Source organism: Rhincodon typus, chromosome 2 (genome assembly GCF_021869965.1).
Source record: "Rhincodon typus isolate 14 chromosome 2, sRhiTyp1.1, whole genome shotgun sequence".
NCBI classification, from domain to species: Eukaryota; Metazoa; Chordata; class Chondrichthyes; order Orectolobiformes; family Rhincodontidae; genus Rhincodon; species Rhincodon typus.
The window spans coordinates 116927036-116941784 of NC_063333.1; the positions used below are offsets into that span (position 1 = coordinate 116927036).

The 14749-nt window shown below is 39.2% G+C and overlaps 1 protein-coding gene across 1 annotated transcript in view; it reads left to right on the forward strand.

Moving 5' to 3' along the window:
• The window catches only part of LOC109934313 (F-actin-uncapping protein LRRC16A-like), a 403104-nt gene that overhangs the window by 186529 nt on the left and 201826 nt on the right, over positions 1-14749 (forward strand). The window contains exon 12 of the mRNA XM_048608843.1: positions 3391-3477. Coding sequence (XP_048464800.1) covers positions 3391-3477 — 87 coding nt within the window. The remainder of the gene's footprint in view (positions 1-3390; positions 3478-14749) is intronic.

Here is a 14749-nt window from a genome sequence, read left to right on the forward strand (position 1 = left end):
TTCACTAAGATGATGCATGGTATAGAGGGATTGTGTGATGAGTGAAGGCTACATAGGTGGAATTCATACTCACTGGAGTTTAGAAAAATGAGAGGTGATCTCATTGAAACATATAGGATTCTTAAGGGGCTTGATAGGGTAAATGCTGCAAGGATGTTGCCCCTCATGGGAGAGTCTAGGACCAGAGGGCAAAGTCTCAGGATAAAGGGAGCCAATTTAAGACTGTGATGACAAGGAATTTCTTCTTTGAGGGTTTAAATCCTTTGGAACTCCTTGCCACCAAAAGCTTTGGAGGTAGAATTCTTGTGTAAATTTAAGGCTGAGATAGATGGATTCTTGATCAGTAGGGGAATCAAGGATTATTGGGGGAAAACGCGCAAAAGTAGACATGACAGCTGTTGGATCATCCATGATCCTATTGAATGGTGGAGCAGGCTCAAAGGGCTGAACGACCTATTCCTATTTCTATTTCATATGGTCTTGAGACAAGAAAATCTTAGGAATAGAAGTCTATTTTGAAGTCTTTGAAATGAAGGTCCATGGTTTTTCGTAAAACAGCTGAACTGGTGTGACTGAATCTTTTAAGAGATAAGTTGGTGGTGAACATAGAAGTGAAAAAGAAAACTTGCTGTTTAAGCAAATCTCATGAAAAAGAAGAGAAGTTTGACATCATTATTGTGTTTACACTGTGCCTGTTGAAAATGTCTCACAGCCAGTGAAATGACTGAGTGTATTCACTATTGTAAAAAAGAGTAACATGGGAAGTAGTTCGGAAGCACAAAGCCTGACAACCATTTGTGCCACTAATCACCAGATATTCTGTTTTTCTTGGCATTGGTTGAGGAATAAATGTTGGTCAGGACACCAGGAGAATCCACCTGCTTTTCTTTAAATAGTGCCAAGGGATCTTTCCTTTAACCTAGTTGACACATTGGTCTCAGTTTAAATTGTTTGAGAAATGGCAGCTTGCCAACAGTGCCTCACTTTGAACCCTCCACTGGAGAATAAGGGCAATTGTGTTTTCTGAAGAAGGGTCTAGGCCCGAAACGTCAGCTTTCCTGCTCCTCTGATGCTGCTTGGTCTGCTGTGTTCATCCAGCTCTACACCTTGTTATCTCAGGCAATTGTGTGTTCAAGTATATGGAAAAGACTTGATCCTGTAACTTTGACCTTGACAAGGGCACTACCAATTTGCTACAGTACACACATTTAGTTGTATACTAATAATCTTGTATTGAGTGCACACTGTTGATAAATGTTGCTCCAGTTCTCCTATTTAGACGTGGTTTGATGTCAACATTTATCATTGAGTAGGAAATGCTGATTAAGAGATTTACGATATGAAAAGTTTTAATGTAATTCCAAGCTCCTGCCAGTTCCACAGAGTGAGTTTCTGAAGTTTCTCTGCCAACGTTGTTGCCATCTTTTATGTCAAATATTCAGTCTTCAACCAGCTATAGACAAAACTGGGCAACTTTCCATTTATAAGTTTTTTTTTTTTTTTTTTTGTTTTGTTTTTTTTTAAAATTAAACGTGCTTCCAAGGTAGATGAAATCACTGTTTACCATGTGATTTTATTGTGATTAGTGCACTGCAAACTTGCCTGTAAAATTTTTACTTTTGCATCCTCGTCCAGTTTGCTTTATGGATTTCACACTCACTATATTTTTCCCCACAATTGCTTGCTGTAGTTTGCTCTTGTATTGCTGCCCTCTACTGTTTTAGGGCTGTCTTATTTGCTTTGTCATTTGTCCAGGTTCAATTTACACATTTTTAGCGCTGTTGCGTACACGCATTCATTTTATCCTTGCTGCTCATGATGTGCTTATGGTGTCTGAATTGTATAATTTGTGTTGTTGTGACTTTTACTCCTGCTATATATTTCCTCCTTTCTGAAATGTTAAGAGGCAGGTCATCCCATTGTAATGTTTAATGCCTTTTTTATTCTGGTGTTAATAGATAATCCAAATATGTTTGGACTTGAATGGCTATAATACTCTTCTTTGACTCTTGAGCACTATTTTTGTATTTCTGCTTATGATAATATAAGAAAAGATTAAAACTCAGCTCTGTTAATTGTGCATTTTTATAATGTTCCAGTAAGGTGACTCATTTCTATTGGTTCGGCAGTAGTGTATTGTCATTTTGGTTAAGTTCTTCTCTATACAGTATATAGCAAGTAATTTGGTTAGGAAGTAACATTTGACTTTGTCCATTCTGCCAAACAGTCAATGGTGAATAAATAAATATATTTTACTCCATCCGTTTCTATTTTCCAATTAGAAGGATGTAGATTGGGCTTCCAATTCACTATTGCCTGTCTTGCATGACCGCTGAAACCCACTTTTGCCCCCTTTTTGTTTCTACAACTGCAAGACCTTTCGATAAATGCTTTTGCCTTCACTAAGTTTCTAAAAAAACTATGCTGTAGTGGGAAGAATTTTTATCCAATAATTAATTCATGGGAAATACCATTGTGATACGTTGCAACAAAAGCATTAAACTGATGTTTTCTTTGGTTGATCTATCAAATTATAGAGGTTGTCATATAGTTCTGCAGGGTGTTGGTGAGACTACGTTGGGAGTACTGTGTGTTTTGATTTCCTTATTTGAAAAAAATATATAATTGCTTTTGAAGCAGTTCTGGAGGTGAAAGAGTCGTCTGATATATACTGTTGGTGTTTCAAAGTGTGAAAGGTGACCTTACTGAAACAGATAAGATCCTGAGGAGATTGGATTTGTGGTTCCCTGGAGGATGTTTCCATTTGTGTGGAATGTCTCCTTTTTAAGGCAGATTTGACGTGCAAGTAATTTATCTCAAGGGTTGTAAATATGTGGAATTCTCTTGCCCAGAAGGTAGAGAATCTTCAAATTTCTCAAGGCTCAGTTTGTTAGATTTTGATCTAAGGAAATCAAAGGTTGTGGAGTGCAGACAAGAAAGCGGAACTGAGAGCACAACCAGTTCAACAATCATCATGAATAAAAGTGGAGAATAGTGGTGAAACTCAGCTGTTCTGGTAGTATCTGTGGAGAGAAAAACAGAGTTAATGTTTTGAGTCTTTAGAACTACTGAATGTGGAGTAGGCTCAAAGGGTCAAAAGTCCTACTCTTTGTAAGTCCTAAATTCCTGTGGATATTATCTGGGTCTAATGGAGATACTTTTAAATTGTGTTTTTAATTGTGATGTATCAATATAAAATGCCTTAGGAGGAATTAGCCACCTTTGCTAGTTTCTATCTATCATTATTTCCTGGGGGAGTGGAGAAAACTTGCCTGGAATAAAATTTTACTTGAGTTGAGAAATTCTACTAATCAGATGTTTACTAGTTCCGAAATTACATATTATTATGTATTTGTTTCATTGTAATGATGAATACCTCTTGTTTTGCAGGTATGTCTTCTCTGAGCAGCCAATTTGCCAAAATTCCAAAGGGATTGAAGCATTTAAACATGTCTAAAACCTCTCTGTCACCTAAAGGTATGATAATTTTATTTACTTGTTCATTCCATTGGAATAAAGGGAAGGTTGTGTTAAGGATCTGACTGCAATGGAAATGAATATCAATGGAAATGAATATCAAGAGAAATGCAGAGGATGCTGCTGATTTGTTGACATCACTATTGCGATGTCAAAGTAAACACCATGAAGGCCATTTGGCCCGTTGTGTGTATAAATATTTGAGAGAGCAACATAAAATTAAACCCTGCTTTCTTTCTCAAAGGTTGATATCTTCCACTATTTCAAATGTTTATTCTGTTTTCATTTAGAAAATACAATTTTGTGTGCCTCATCAATTTGATGGGATATATTTCATGGCGCAACAGTTGTCCATAAAGCCAAATTCAAAATCATCTCTAGTCTCTGCAGAATAGTGGATTCGAAATCTTGATAGCATCTCACTGAATTTGTGCTGTACCTGGGCTACCAAAATGGCATGCACTCATCTAACTATGGCTTAACTGTCGCTTTGTGTACACTTATCGTATCTGTAGTCTCTGCCTTATTTATAAAGGCTAAAGTGCTGAGGGCTTTATTTTTTTGTAACTTGACCTATTTGCATTTATACTTTCAATGGTTTATCCATCTTCCCTGTATGTTTGTACCCCTTCATATGCTTCAATATTCCTTTTGAGTATATGCCCTGAATTCTTGTTTTTACTCCTAAATATTGTAAATTGCAGTAACTTGGTTGCATCGATCATGTGTCAATTTGATTAAGTTATAATCTCATTTATTTGCCAAAGACTATTCTATTTCAAGGTATTTCTTGTTTTTGTATAAAATACTGCAATTTCATTCAGATTCCTTTTCTGCAATGTGTTTTCTGTATCCACAGAAAATGGAGTTTTCATTCAAACTGATCTTTAAGATTTATTGCTTCTCATAAGTGTGTACCTGAATCTCTCCATTAAGAGAATGTAACTGTTACAATCCAAGAGAGCTTTCTGTGGTTTAAAGTCCTATTTTTCTCATTCTTGGAATGTAGATGAAACTGGCAACGCTACATTTATTGTCCATTCCTGGTTGCCTTGAAAAGGAAAGTATGTTATTGACCTGTTGAAATCCTTGCAGGGATATTGTTTCCATAATGATGATGGGCACAGAACTGCAGGAATTTGACCCAGGAATTGTTACTGAATGGCAATACATGTTCAAGTCAGGATATTGTGATATTTGGACAAGAGCTTGCAAAATGTGATGTTCCCATGAAGTTGCTGCTCTTGTCTTATGATATAAGGCATTTGGTCTGAAAAGGTTAACTGAGGAACATTTTATATGGCTCAACTCACTGACATTTAAGTGAAAGCCAGTCAGTCTGCTTCAGTTTGCAGTTAGACTAGAGTCTAATCATGTTGTGTAAACTATCTTGTAGGAGATAATTACATTGCAAGATAAGTAATGCTGTTTAGTCTTAGTCTTTACTGTAACTTTCTATCTTATGACTATATAATAAAAGAATGTACCTCTTCTCTTGAATTTTTCATGTGGTTATCCTTCACCACTTTGAGTAAGCCTTAGACTAGTACTAGAAGAGGGATTTATGACAGCTTTTTAAGATGAACATCTAGCAAGATTCCACCTTACAACAAGATGCCAGCTGCAGGCATCTCTTAAAAGACTTCCCAGTCCTGGGTCCAAGTGCAATTGTTGAGATAAATTTGGTGAGTTGCTGCAGTGCGTGGTATGTACTACAGCATATTGTAGATATCAGTGAGGCCACTTTTGGAATATTGCATTCAATTCTGGTCTACCTGCTATAGGAAAGATGTTGTGAAACTTGAGAGGTTTCAGAAAAGGTTTAGAAGCATGTTGCCGGGATTGGAGGGTTTGAGCTATGTGGATAGACTGAATAGACTGGAGCTTTTTTTCCCTGAAGCATCAGAGGCTGAGGGGTGACTTTAGAGGTTTATGAAATGAGAGGCATGGATAGGGTGAATAGCCACGGTCCTTTCCCCAGGGTGGGGGGAGTCCAAAACTAAACGGCATAGGTTTAAGGTCAGAGGGAGAAGATTTAAAAGGGACTAAACTGGCAACTTTTTCAGACGGTGGCGCATGTATGAAATGAGCTGCTGGAGGAGGTGGTAGAGGCTGGTACAATTACAACATTTAAAAGACATCTGGATGAGTCTGTGAATAGGAAGGGTTTAGAGGGATATGGGCCAAATGCTGGCAAATGGGACTAGATCAGTTTAGGATATCTGGTCAGCGTGGACGAGTTGGACCGAAGGGTCCATTTTCATGCTAAGTATTGGTCAGTGGAGTGGATATTGAGTTTAGTGATGGGTACCAAACATGTAGATTATTATGTAGTAGGTGAATACAGTTTACAACCAATTAAGGACTTTGAATTGTTGGTATTGAGGGCAAACAAAGCTTCCCTTTTTTAACTGGGACAGTAGGAACTGCTGATGCTGGAGAATCTGAGATAAGGTGTAGAGCTGGCTGAACACAGCAGGCCAAGCAGCATCAGCGGAGCAGAAAAGCTGACGTTTCGGGTCTAGACCCTTCTGCAGAAATGGAAGGGTCTAGACTCGAAACGTCAGCTTTCCTGCTGCTTGGCCTGCTGTGTTCATCCAGCTCTATGCCTTGTTATTCCAATTTTAACTCCTGGTTTACATTCTTTACAAACCTTTTAGCTCATTCAAACTCTTACCCTATCCCACATCAAGTCCTGCTCACACATCACCCTGTACTTTTTGACCCAGAACTCAGTACCATACATTTCAAATTCTTATCTTGTATTTAAATCTTCCCATGATCTTGCCCTTTCCCGCAATCCTTTCATACTGCGTTTCTTGAACTTTAGTCTCGAATAGAAGGTAATCCTTCGGACTTGAAGGTCTGATCATCTAGAATTCTCTCCTTAAATTTCATCTTTTATTCCCTTCTCTCTCTTCCTTTATGATTATCCCTAAAACCCACCACTTGAACTTCATTTAATCGCTCCTCTATTTTTTGTCTGTAATCACATCTTTGTGGAAATCCTTTGGATATGGCTCAGTGTTAAAGATTCACACCACCTTTAATGATTATACTTCCAGTTGCCTTTGTGTGATGCTGTAAGAATCCCCACGCTACCACTTCAAAATCTATGTCTCCTCAACTCTATTTCCTTCTCTTTAGTTGGTCATTATTGGATTTCCTTCTTTGACTTTATTTTTCTCTCATGCACCTCAGAAGTAGCTTAGAAAACTATTTTACATGAAAGGTACTATACGGATGCAAGCTATGTTGTTTTGAAAGAATGAGTGGCCTGAACTTGTTTTGAGGAAAAAGGAGCTCAATTTGGGCTGTTATCTCAACTTAACGTGTCTTGTATTTATTATTAAAGCTTACTCCGTTTGCTTAGGAGTATTTTTCCTTCTTGGTAACTTATGGTTATTGAAGGATTAATTTCATGAATAGCACTCCAGTGAAGGCTAAGGAGGATTATATTGCAGTGGAAAATGCCCACATTAAATGATAACTGATGGCACAATAACGTGTTTGCAAATGATTCTACATCAAGATACAAATGACGTTTAAATGTATTGTTAGAAAAACAGATTTGGTATATTGGTTTCAAATTAGATTCTACCTTGAATTTTTAAATTTGAGATTAGACTTCCCAATGGTAGTGAGCATTTCTTTAAAACATTTTGCCAGTTGATCAACTTGGACATGTCACAATATCAACTCAATCTTCAAAACGCGAAACATCAGCTTTCCTGTTCCTCTGATGCTGCCTAGCCTGCTGTATTCCTCCAGCTCCACACTTTGTTATTACTGTCTATACCAGTGTGTTTGAAACACCCACATCATTAGTTCAGGGAGTGTGTTCACTAAGAACTGATTAATCAGACAGTAGTAGAGTTTCTGCCATGAAACTACTAATAATAAACTCAACTATATATTTTGGGTTTTGTTTCCAGCTTTCTTTTAAAGTTGTTTTCATATTGCATCAAGTCCTATTTCGGTAGCCTTGACTCCCAGTTATGAGGCTGTAATCCAAAAATTAAGTTGATAGTGTTGCAGTCAGGCAGACCCTGTTGTCTTGGCCTTTTGTTCTCTGTGAATTCGCAAAGGTTTACTTTTTGGTTTAAAAACCTATGGAGAAGAACCACAAATATGAATCCAGCACCACGTGCATCATATACAAACTGTTTTCTGCGACAAAGAATAATGGCAAAATTCAGACTAGTCAAAGCATAATGCTGCCTAGCCAGTGACACCCTCATCCCATTAATGAGTAAAAAAAATGACATGAGCTTGGTGACTTCACCAAGCTCTTGAAGGAGAACATTATTGTAGGAGGAAGAACAATGAGTGTTGTGTACTGAACACTAACAGCTTCCAGTTGTTACGCTGGAGTGTTTACTCTTCAGAAATTGCAGGGCTGAGATCATGGGGAAAAGTACGTATTTATTTTGTCAAACCTAACACACAATACCAGTTAAATTATGCAGCATCCTAATTTAAATTAGTGCATAAATATGATGCACATAGAAATATTGGGCAGTTGTTAATGCCTCTTACACTAGCATGTAAAAATTTTACAAATTTTAAGTAAGTAAATATATGGTACTTGCTTTAAGTTCTTGGCCAATGAACCACTTCACTGATTACTATGATTTATTATGATTTTGTTTTGAAAGGTCTGGAACATGTACAAATATCTTTATACATTTTATGTATGACTATTAATAATTCCATTGAGAATAGGAATTTATAATTAGATAGCACCTTTAATGTAAACGAGTCTGAAAGTGTTAGAAATTAAGCAATGCAAGTGGACAAATTGACAATAAAAGGAGACTGGCAAAGATTTAAGAGATGCGGATCAAGGAGTATGTCGGGTATACTGAATATGACTTTGAAGTTGGGATAGAAACATTGACATTCTCAAGCACTTATCAACCTGACATGCTGATGCTGATCGCAGGGGTAGTCTCAGCAGCCAAGAAAAATCCCACAATACCGTAGAAATTAGATTTGCATGAAAATGTGAAGCATATATTTAAATCATGAAAAATTTAATCTTGAAATGTTTCCTTATCTAGCAATAATTTGATAATGGTGATTTAAATTGAATTACGTTGGTTGTGACAAATCTAATGCAAACACTATGTTTAATGCTGAATGGTTGCATGCTCAAAAGTTTAACTTGTATATTTTGGTCATGTGTGATTGAATTATGAGGGTATGAAAATAATTTCAGAATTTGCTGCCTTGCCCTGTTCCCAACTGAGGTCCTTTAGTGACTACTCAAGGGTCTAACCCTGCTTGGGCTGCAATTCTTTCCATTCCAGATAGGCATATACATTCTCATCTTGTCCAACTGGGTAAACCAGTGCAGCCAGGCTTGAGGTAGTGGGTTTGGTCCTTATTCTGCACTAATCTGTGTCTAATCAAGAACCCCCCGATAGCCATGTTCTGCCTTTCCCTCCCCAAGTAACTATTGTCCCATGAAACCCTCCTAACAACATTTTTTTCTATAGGTAGTTATCCATCCTGGCAGTCCAGGAATATTGTATTAGAAGAAGCTACAGCCTCTGATTAGGCAGCAGTTCTTGGTGGCTGGGACTTCTTGTCCCAGGCCTGTCTTCTCGTTGAAAGCTCTGCAGTACCAGTCAGCTGCTTGATTGCCATAAGGCCTGTGGCTCCCCCATTTTGGGACTTCAGTCTTGGTGAGATGTTCTAGGTAACTTGAGTCTGACAGAGAATTTGCTTACAAAAACAAAGTTGCTGGAAAAGCTCAGCAGGTCTGGCAGCATCTGTGGAGGAGAAAACAGAGTTAACGTTTCAGGTCCGATGACCCTTCCTCAGAACTCCAAATACTGCTGCTACAGTCCAACGGTTGGTGCTGCAGCATTGGATTAATCTCCAGCTGATCCTGGTGCAGCTTTTCTCACAGGAATGTTGCTTTGTGGGAGCCACCTCTTCCACATGCACATCATGTAGAGCCAGAATGGTACCAACTGGCTTGCCTTTGCAAAAGCCTTTAAATGCAGTGAGCAGCCTCGTTATGTCTGCTCACTGTTCTGCATCAAGCCAGGTGACGAAGAGTCTACATTTGCCAGCAATTTTATATTTTTTAGCCGCACAGTAGGGATTCAATACAGGTCTCGGCCATGTGTCTGTCTAATTCATCCCCTCTCCTCCCCTCTGCTCCCCTCTGCCACCCTCATCCTCCAGGTCAGTGGCAATGGGACACACCGTTATTTGCTTGTCACCTTTTCAGCAGTGGTGTTGCTTCATTATATTGATATGACAGACTCTTTGCTTTTTCCCTTGATCTGTGGGCTCAATCAGATATTTTGCTTCCCTGAGCTTCTTGCCTGCTCTGTATTAAGGGCAACTGAACCAAGCCTTTATGGGTTATCCTGATGTCAGTAGGAACGCCATATGTCATCTCCTGGCTGTAAGGTTCAGTTCTTGGCTATTTCAGCAACTGATCACACCTTTTGCTGTAGCTAAACAAACATGGGTTTCATGCTTTGTTGTAAGTTTAGCATTTATTACCAGCTCAAGGTCTAGGAAGGAGGTTTGTTTACAAAAGAAAGGAAACCGAATGAATGGCAAGTTAAAAGCAGGAGTAGGGCAAACTGAAGTCTGTTTGTGGAGGTCAGTGCTGACTGAGGAACAGCTTCATTCTGATGCAGGCAAAGCGTTCTGGGAGAGAGGCTTGATTTGAAAAATGAGCATACACGTCGGGATGAAGAATATGTCTGTACCTCAGCGAATCTGGCATTTTACCCCAGTTTTTACAAGTGCTGCGGTAGACCAGCATGTTAACAGGTGGAAGTAGCAGTCACAGCACTGCAGATTGTAAAGGCCAGTCTTAACATAGCGCTGTCAAACACAAAACTGGTGTCAGACTGTCGAACAGGCGACCAGTGTGCAGTGCCAGCTCACACGTAAACTCACTTTTTCAATCTCTTAACAATGATTTAAAAGAACAGCGGCACCACAAACAGCAGAGGCTGAACTCAAAACAAGCCATTTACGGGCTCTGCATTCTCAAAGTGAGATTCTTATCTCAAGAATTAGGTTACAGAAGAAACCCAGACAGGCCTAGAGAAGTTGTGCAGTATCGAGAGCCTTCAGTCATGATGCCTGAGTGCATGTGGCAATGCCCGCTCTGGGAAAACAGGAATGCACAGCAACTGAAAGCTTTAATCAAATTAAACCACTGTCCTTCACACTTCAGGCATCTTAGACAGAGATCTAAAAACGACTGAAGAGGAAAGGAGTGTGGCCTGCAGGGAGGAACAACAGGGAGCTTTAGGTTGCTCTGTACTTTAAAGTACTTTTATCAGTTTCCTATCAGCTGTATGTTAAAGGGAATGCTGTCTGGCCACTAGTCCCAAGCTCTTTGTGAAACTGTTTCTTCATAAAGCAGCTGCTGGTATTGAACGAACTCAATCAACTGCCGCTCTGGCATCTGCTTCTGTTTTTGTGTACACAATGTTTAGTTTGAGTTACTCAATTAAAAACAGGCTGACATAAGTGACAACTCCTACAACCTCCACTGAGCACTTCACCAACAAAAGAACACCTCAAATCCATCCTGCAATTGTATAATCAATGAAGTGAATAAAATGATAGGATGGCAACATCTCTTTATTTGAGATCACTATATCCATTCTGATCAGTCTTCTGACTCTTTATATTTGTAAAGACTATAATTTTAGTCCCATTTTCTTACACTTATTAAAGGCTTTAATGGACTTACATTTCTTGCTGATTGCTTGCAGATGGTTATGCATTTGCTATTGCTTTATTCCATAAGTATACATTCGTATTTTAACGAGTGTTTCCGAAAACATTCACATGAAGTTTGTTACCTTAGTTACTTTTAATGCAACAATTAACAGTTTCCCAATTTTGATCCAATTCAGAATAATAGAACACAAAACACATATGTGAACAGTGGAATTTAAATATACTAAAACAGTCTTCAATACAATACTCCATATCTTCAAGGTCACCTGTGACTTTAAGCTCTTCAAAACTGATTTGATTTGTAGACCCATCTTTAGTATGTTTCAGCCCTATCTACAGAGACTGAGAATCCTATCTCTAATATTTGTCTGTGCTAGTTGCAGACTCTGAGAGGGCTATCTATAGCATGACAGATCGAACAATAGTAAATGCAAGCTCTATTAATAGTGTGTAAGAGATCTATTTATAGTAAATGTGGCATCTACCTGTGGTATATCAATCCTATGCATTGTAAATATGAGCCACAGAGGGAATGAAAGTCTGCTGTATTGTGAGTGAATATGAGCTCTACCTGTAGTGATCAGAAACCTCATTTATAGTGAATGGGGTGTCAATCAGCAGCCACTAACTAGATTGATGGTTAGTTTATTTCACATATCCCCACAAAATGCACTAGAAAGACACGGACATTTCTGCAGAAATGTTCCTGTATTTGTTATGTTCAGCTCGTGTTTCTTTTAACAAATTGCATCAAAACCTGATGTCTTAGCTCCCCTAGTGGCTTTAGACCAGTGGATAGTCCAGACAGTCTGGCCCCATGTTCACTTTTATTGTGTGCATTGCAATAGCTTTTAAAAACGTACTACTGGGGTTGTGAATTTTATAGGTAAGGTTGTACTTAGCACCCCAAGAGAGTGGTGGGGTACATTCTTACTGAACTCTTGCAGCACCAGACCAGTGAACAGTCAACCCTAACATGCATGGAACTAGAGTTGGATAGAGTCCAGGTTAGGGGAGAACAGCAAGTTTTCTTTCCTAAAGGACAAAGAAACAGGTTTTTACACAAATCTGACAACTTCATGGTACTTTTGCTGATACCAGCTTTGTGTTGCTAGATTTTTCCTTTAAGGTGAATGTAACTTGTCAAGCAGTTACGATGGGATTTGATCTCACGCAGTCTGGATTATTCGACACGTATTAAACTACTCTATCCCCACAAGTTGGTTCATCTCAGTCAAGGTGAGAGAAGGTGACTTCATTTCTTTTTTTCCTCAAGGCCCTGAGCAACAAATGGAAAGGTCAATGCTAAGTTTATTGTTGGAAATTATATTCCAGTAGATGTAATCAGTAGATTTGGAAGATGGGGGAAAATCGAAGAAAGAAAGTATGACAAACTCATTATGATATTGTTGGTCATGGAAATAGGTACAAATCTGCTGCCTTCTTACCCTTCATACCAACAGTGACCCCAAAAACTCCAAATTTACTTCATTGGTTCAAAGGCACTTTGGAATGCTTTGAGCTTATGAAAGGTGCTATATAAATGCAGGTCTTTCTTTTCATGTTTACTGCACTGAGCCACTATTCTGTTGCACTGTTCAGGAAGACAACACTGACAATCCTGGTAGATATTTCAAAGTTAATGTAGGTCACCTGAAGGAGGTGAAGCACTTGTCCCAGAAGGGAGCAAGAATCAAGGAGGAAGTTAAAGAACATGCCTTCCACTTGCTTCCACAGCCCCTCCCTCACCCAATGGCTACTTAATAATGACTGCAGCAAAGATGCCAGGAAAGGTTCCATACACATTATGTTGTAACCCGGGAGAAGGGGAAAACAACAACAATAATCTTTATTAAGACAGTGCCTTTGACAAAATATTCCAAGACACTACACAGAAACATTATCAAACCAGGTATGACACTGGGCTGTAAGAGGAGATATTTGACCAGATGACCACATGCTTGGTGAAAGAGGTAGGTTTTAAGAAGTGTCTTAAAGGAGGAAAGTGAAGTAGCAACGCAGAGAAGTGTAGGGAGGATATTTCAGAGTTTAGGACTTAGGCACAGCCACTAATGGTGAAGCAGTTGTTGTTCAGTGGCATTGTCATTTCAGGAATCCCCCATTATCAACATGCTGGAGGCTACCATTGATCAGAAGCTGAACTGGATTAGCCGTTTAAATCCTGTAGCTACAAGGGCAAGTCAGAGGCTGGGAATACTGCAGAGAGTAACTCACTTCCTGTCTCCCCAGATCCTGTCCACCATCTGCAAGGCCCAAGTCAGGAGTGAGAATAGAATACTCTCCACTTGTCTGGATGTGTGCAGCTCTAACAACACTTAAGAGGCTCAACACTATCCAGGATAAAGCAGCTCGCTTCTTTGGCACCGCATCCACCACCTTCACCATTTACTCCCTTCATCACTGATGCACAGTGGTAGCAGGGTGTACAATTTGCAGTGACTCACTAATACTCTTTCAACAGTACATTCCAAACCCATGTCCTCTACCACAAGGATATATGATAATGCCACCATCTGCAAGGTCCCCTCCAAGTCACATACCATCCTGACTTGGTAAGATATCCCTTTTCCTTCAGTGCATGGGCAATCGATGATGACCCAGCCAGCAACATCCTCATTCTGTGAATAAATTAAAATTGGCCAAGCTTAAACGACAGCAGATAGCTCAGATGGTTGTGGGACCGGAGGAGATGACAGAGATAGGGAAGAGTAAGACCACAAAGGGATTTGAAAACAAGATTGAGAATTTTAAAATCAATGTGTTGCTTGATGAGAAGCTAGCAAATATGGGACTGATGGGGAATGAGGCTTGCTGTGAGTTAAAACATGGGCAGCAGAATTGTGAATGACCCCAAGGTTATGGAGAGTAGGCTGTGGGAGATCGGCCAGGAATTCATTGGAATAGTCATGTCTAGAGGGAATGAAAGCAAGGAAGAGAAATTTTAATTGAGTGAGGGGGAGAGTATGAAAAACTTCCAGCACCCAGAAAATCATAGAAAGAAAAGTGCAAATTAAATTTTCTGCTTTCTCGGTTCCAAGCCAATCCAAATTTTTACTGCCGTTTTCCATTCCTATTATACAAGCATAAGTATATTATGCAGCTAAAAGTTTCTCTAATTTTTCTTCCTTCTTTAAAAGTATGGTAAAATTATCACTTCAGTTTGCAAAGTGATCAAATATAAGCCCCCACTTAAAATACAACCACTAAACTCAAAGGTTTAAATATCAAACGAAATCCACCAAGTACCTCTTCTATCATCCAGTTCTGTTTTCCTGAAAATCCACCAACACTTTAGACAGACATAATTCTGAGAGGGTACTTGAAATCCTGAGCGTCTTTTGCAAGATTATCTGTACGTGCTGAAGCTTTGATGTACTGACTGATGTCATCTCATTACTGGGTAGCGTCAAAAACCCATCAGATTGGGGCTGTTTGGCCTGGTACACTTCATTGGCACATTTCTGCAGCTGGCTCACTGCTGCAGGATCAGAATTCCCTCAGCACGCCTTTCCCAGACAAAAAA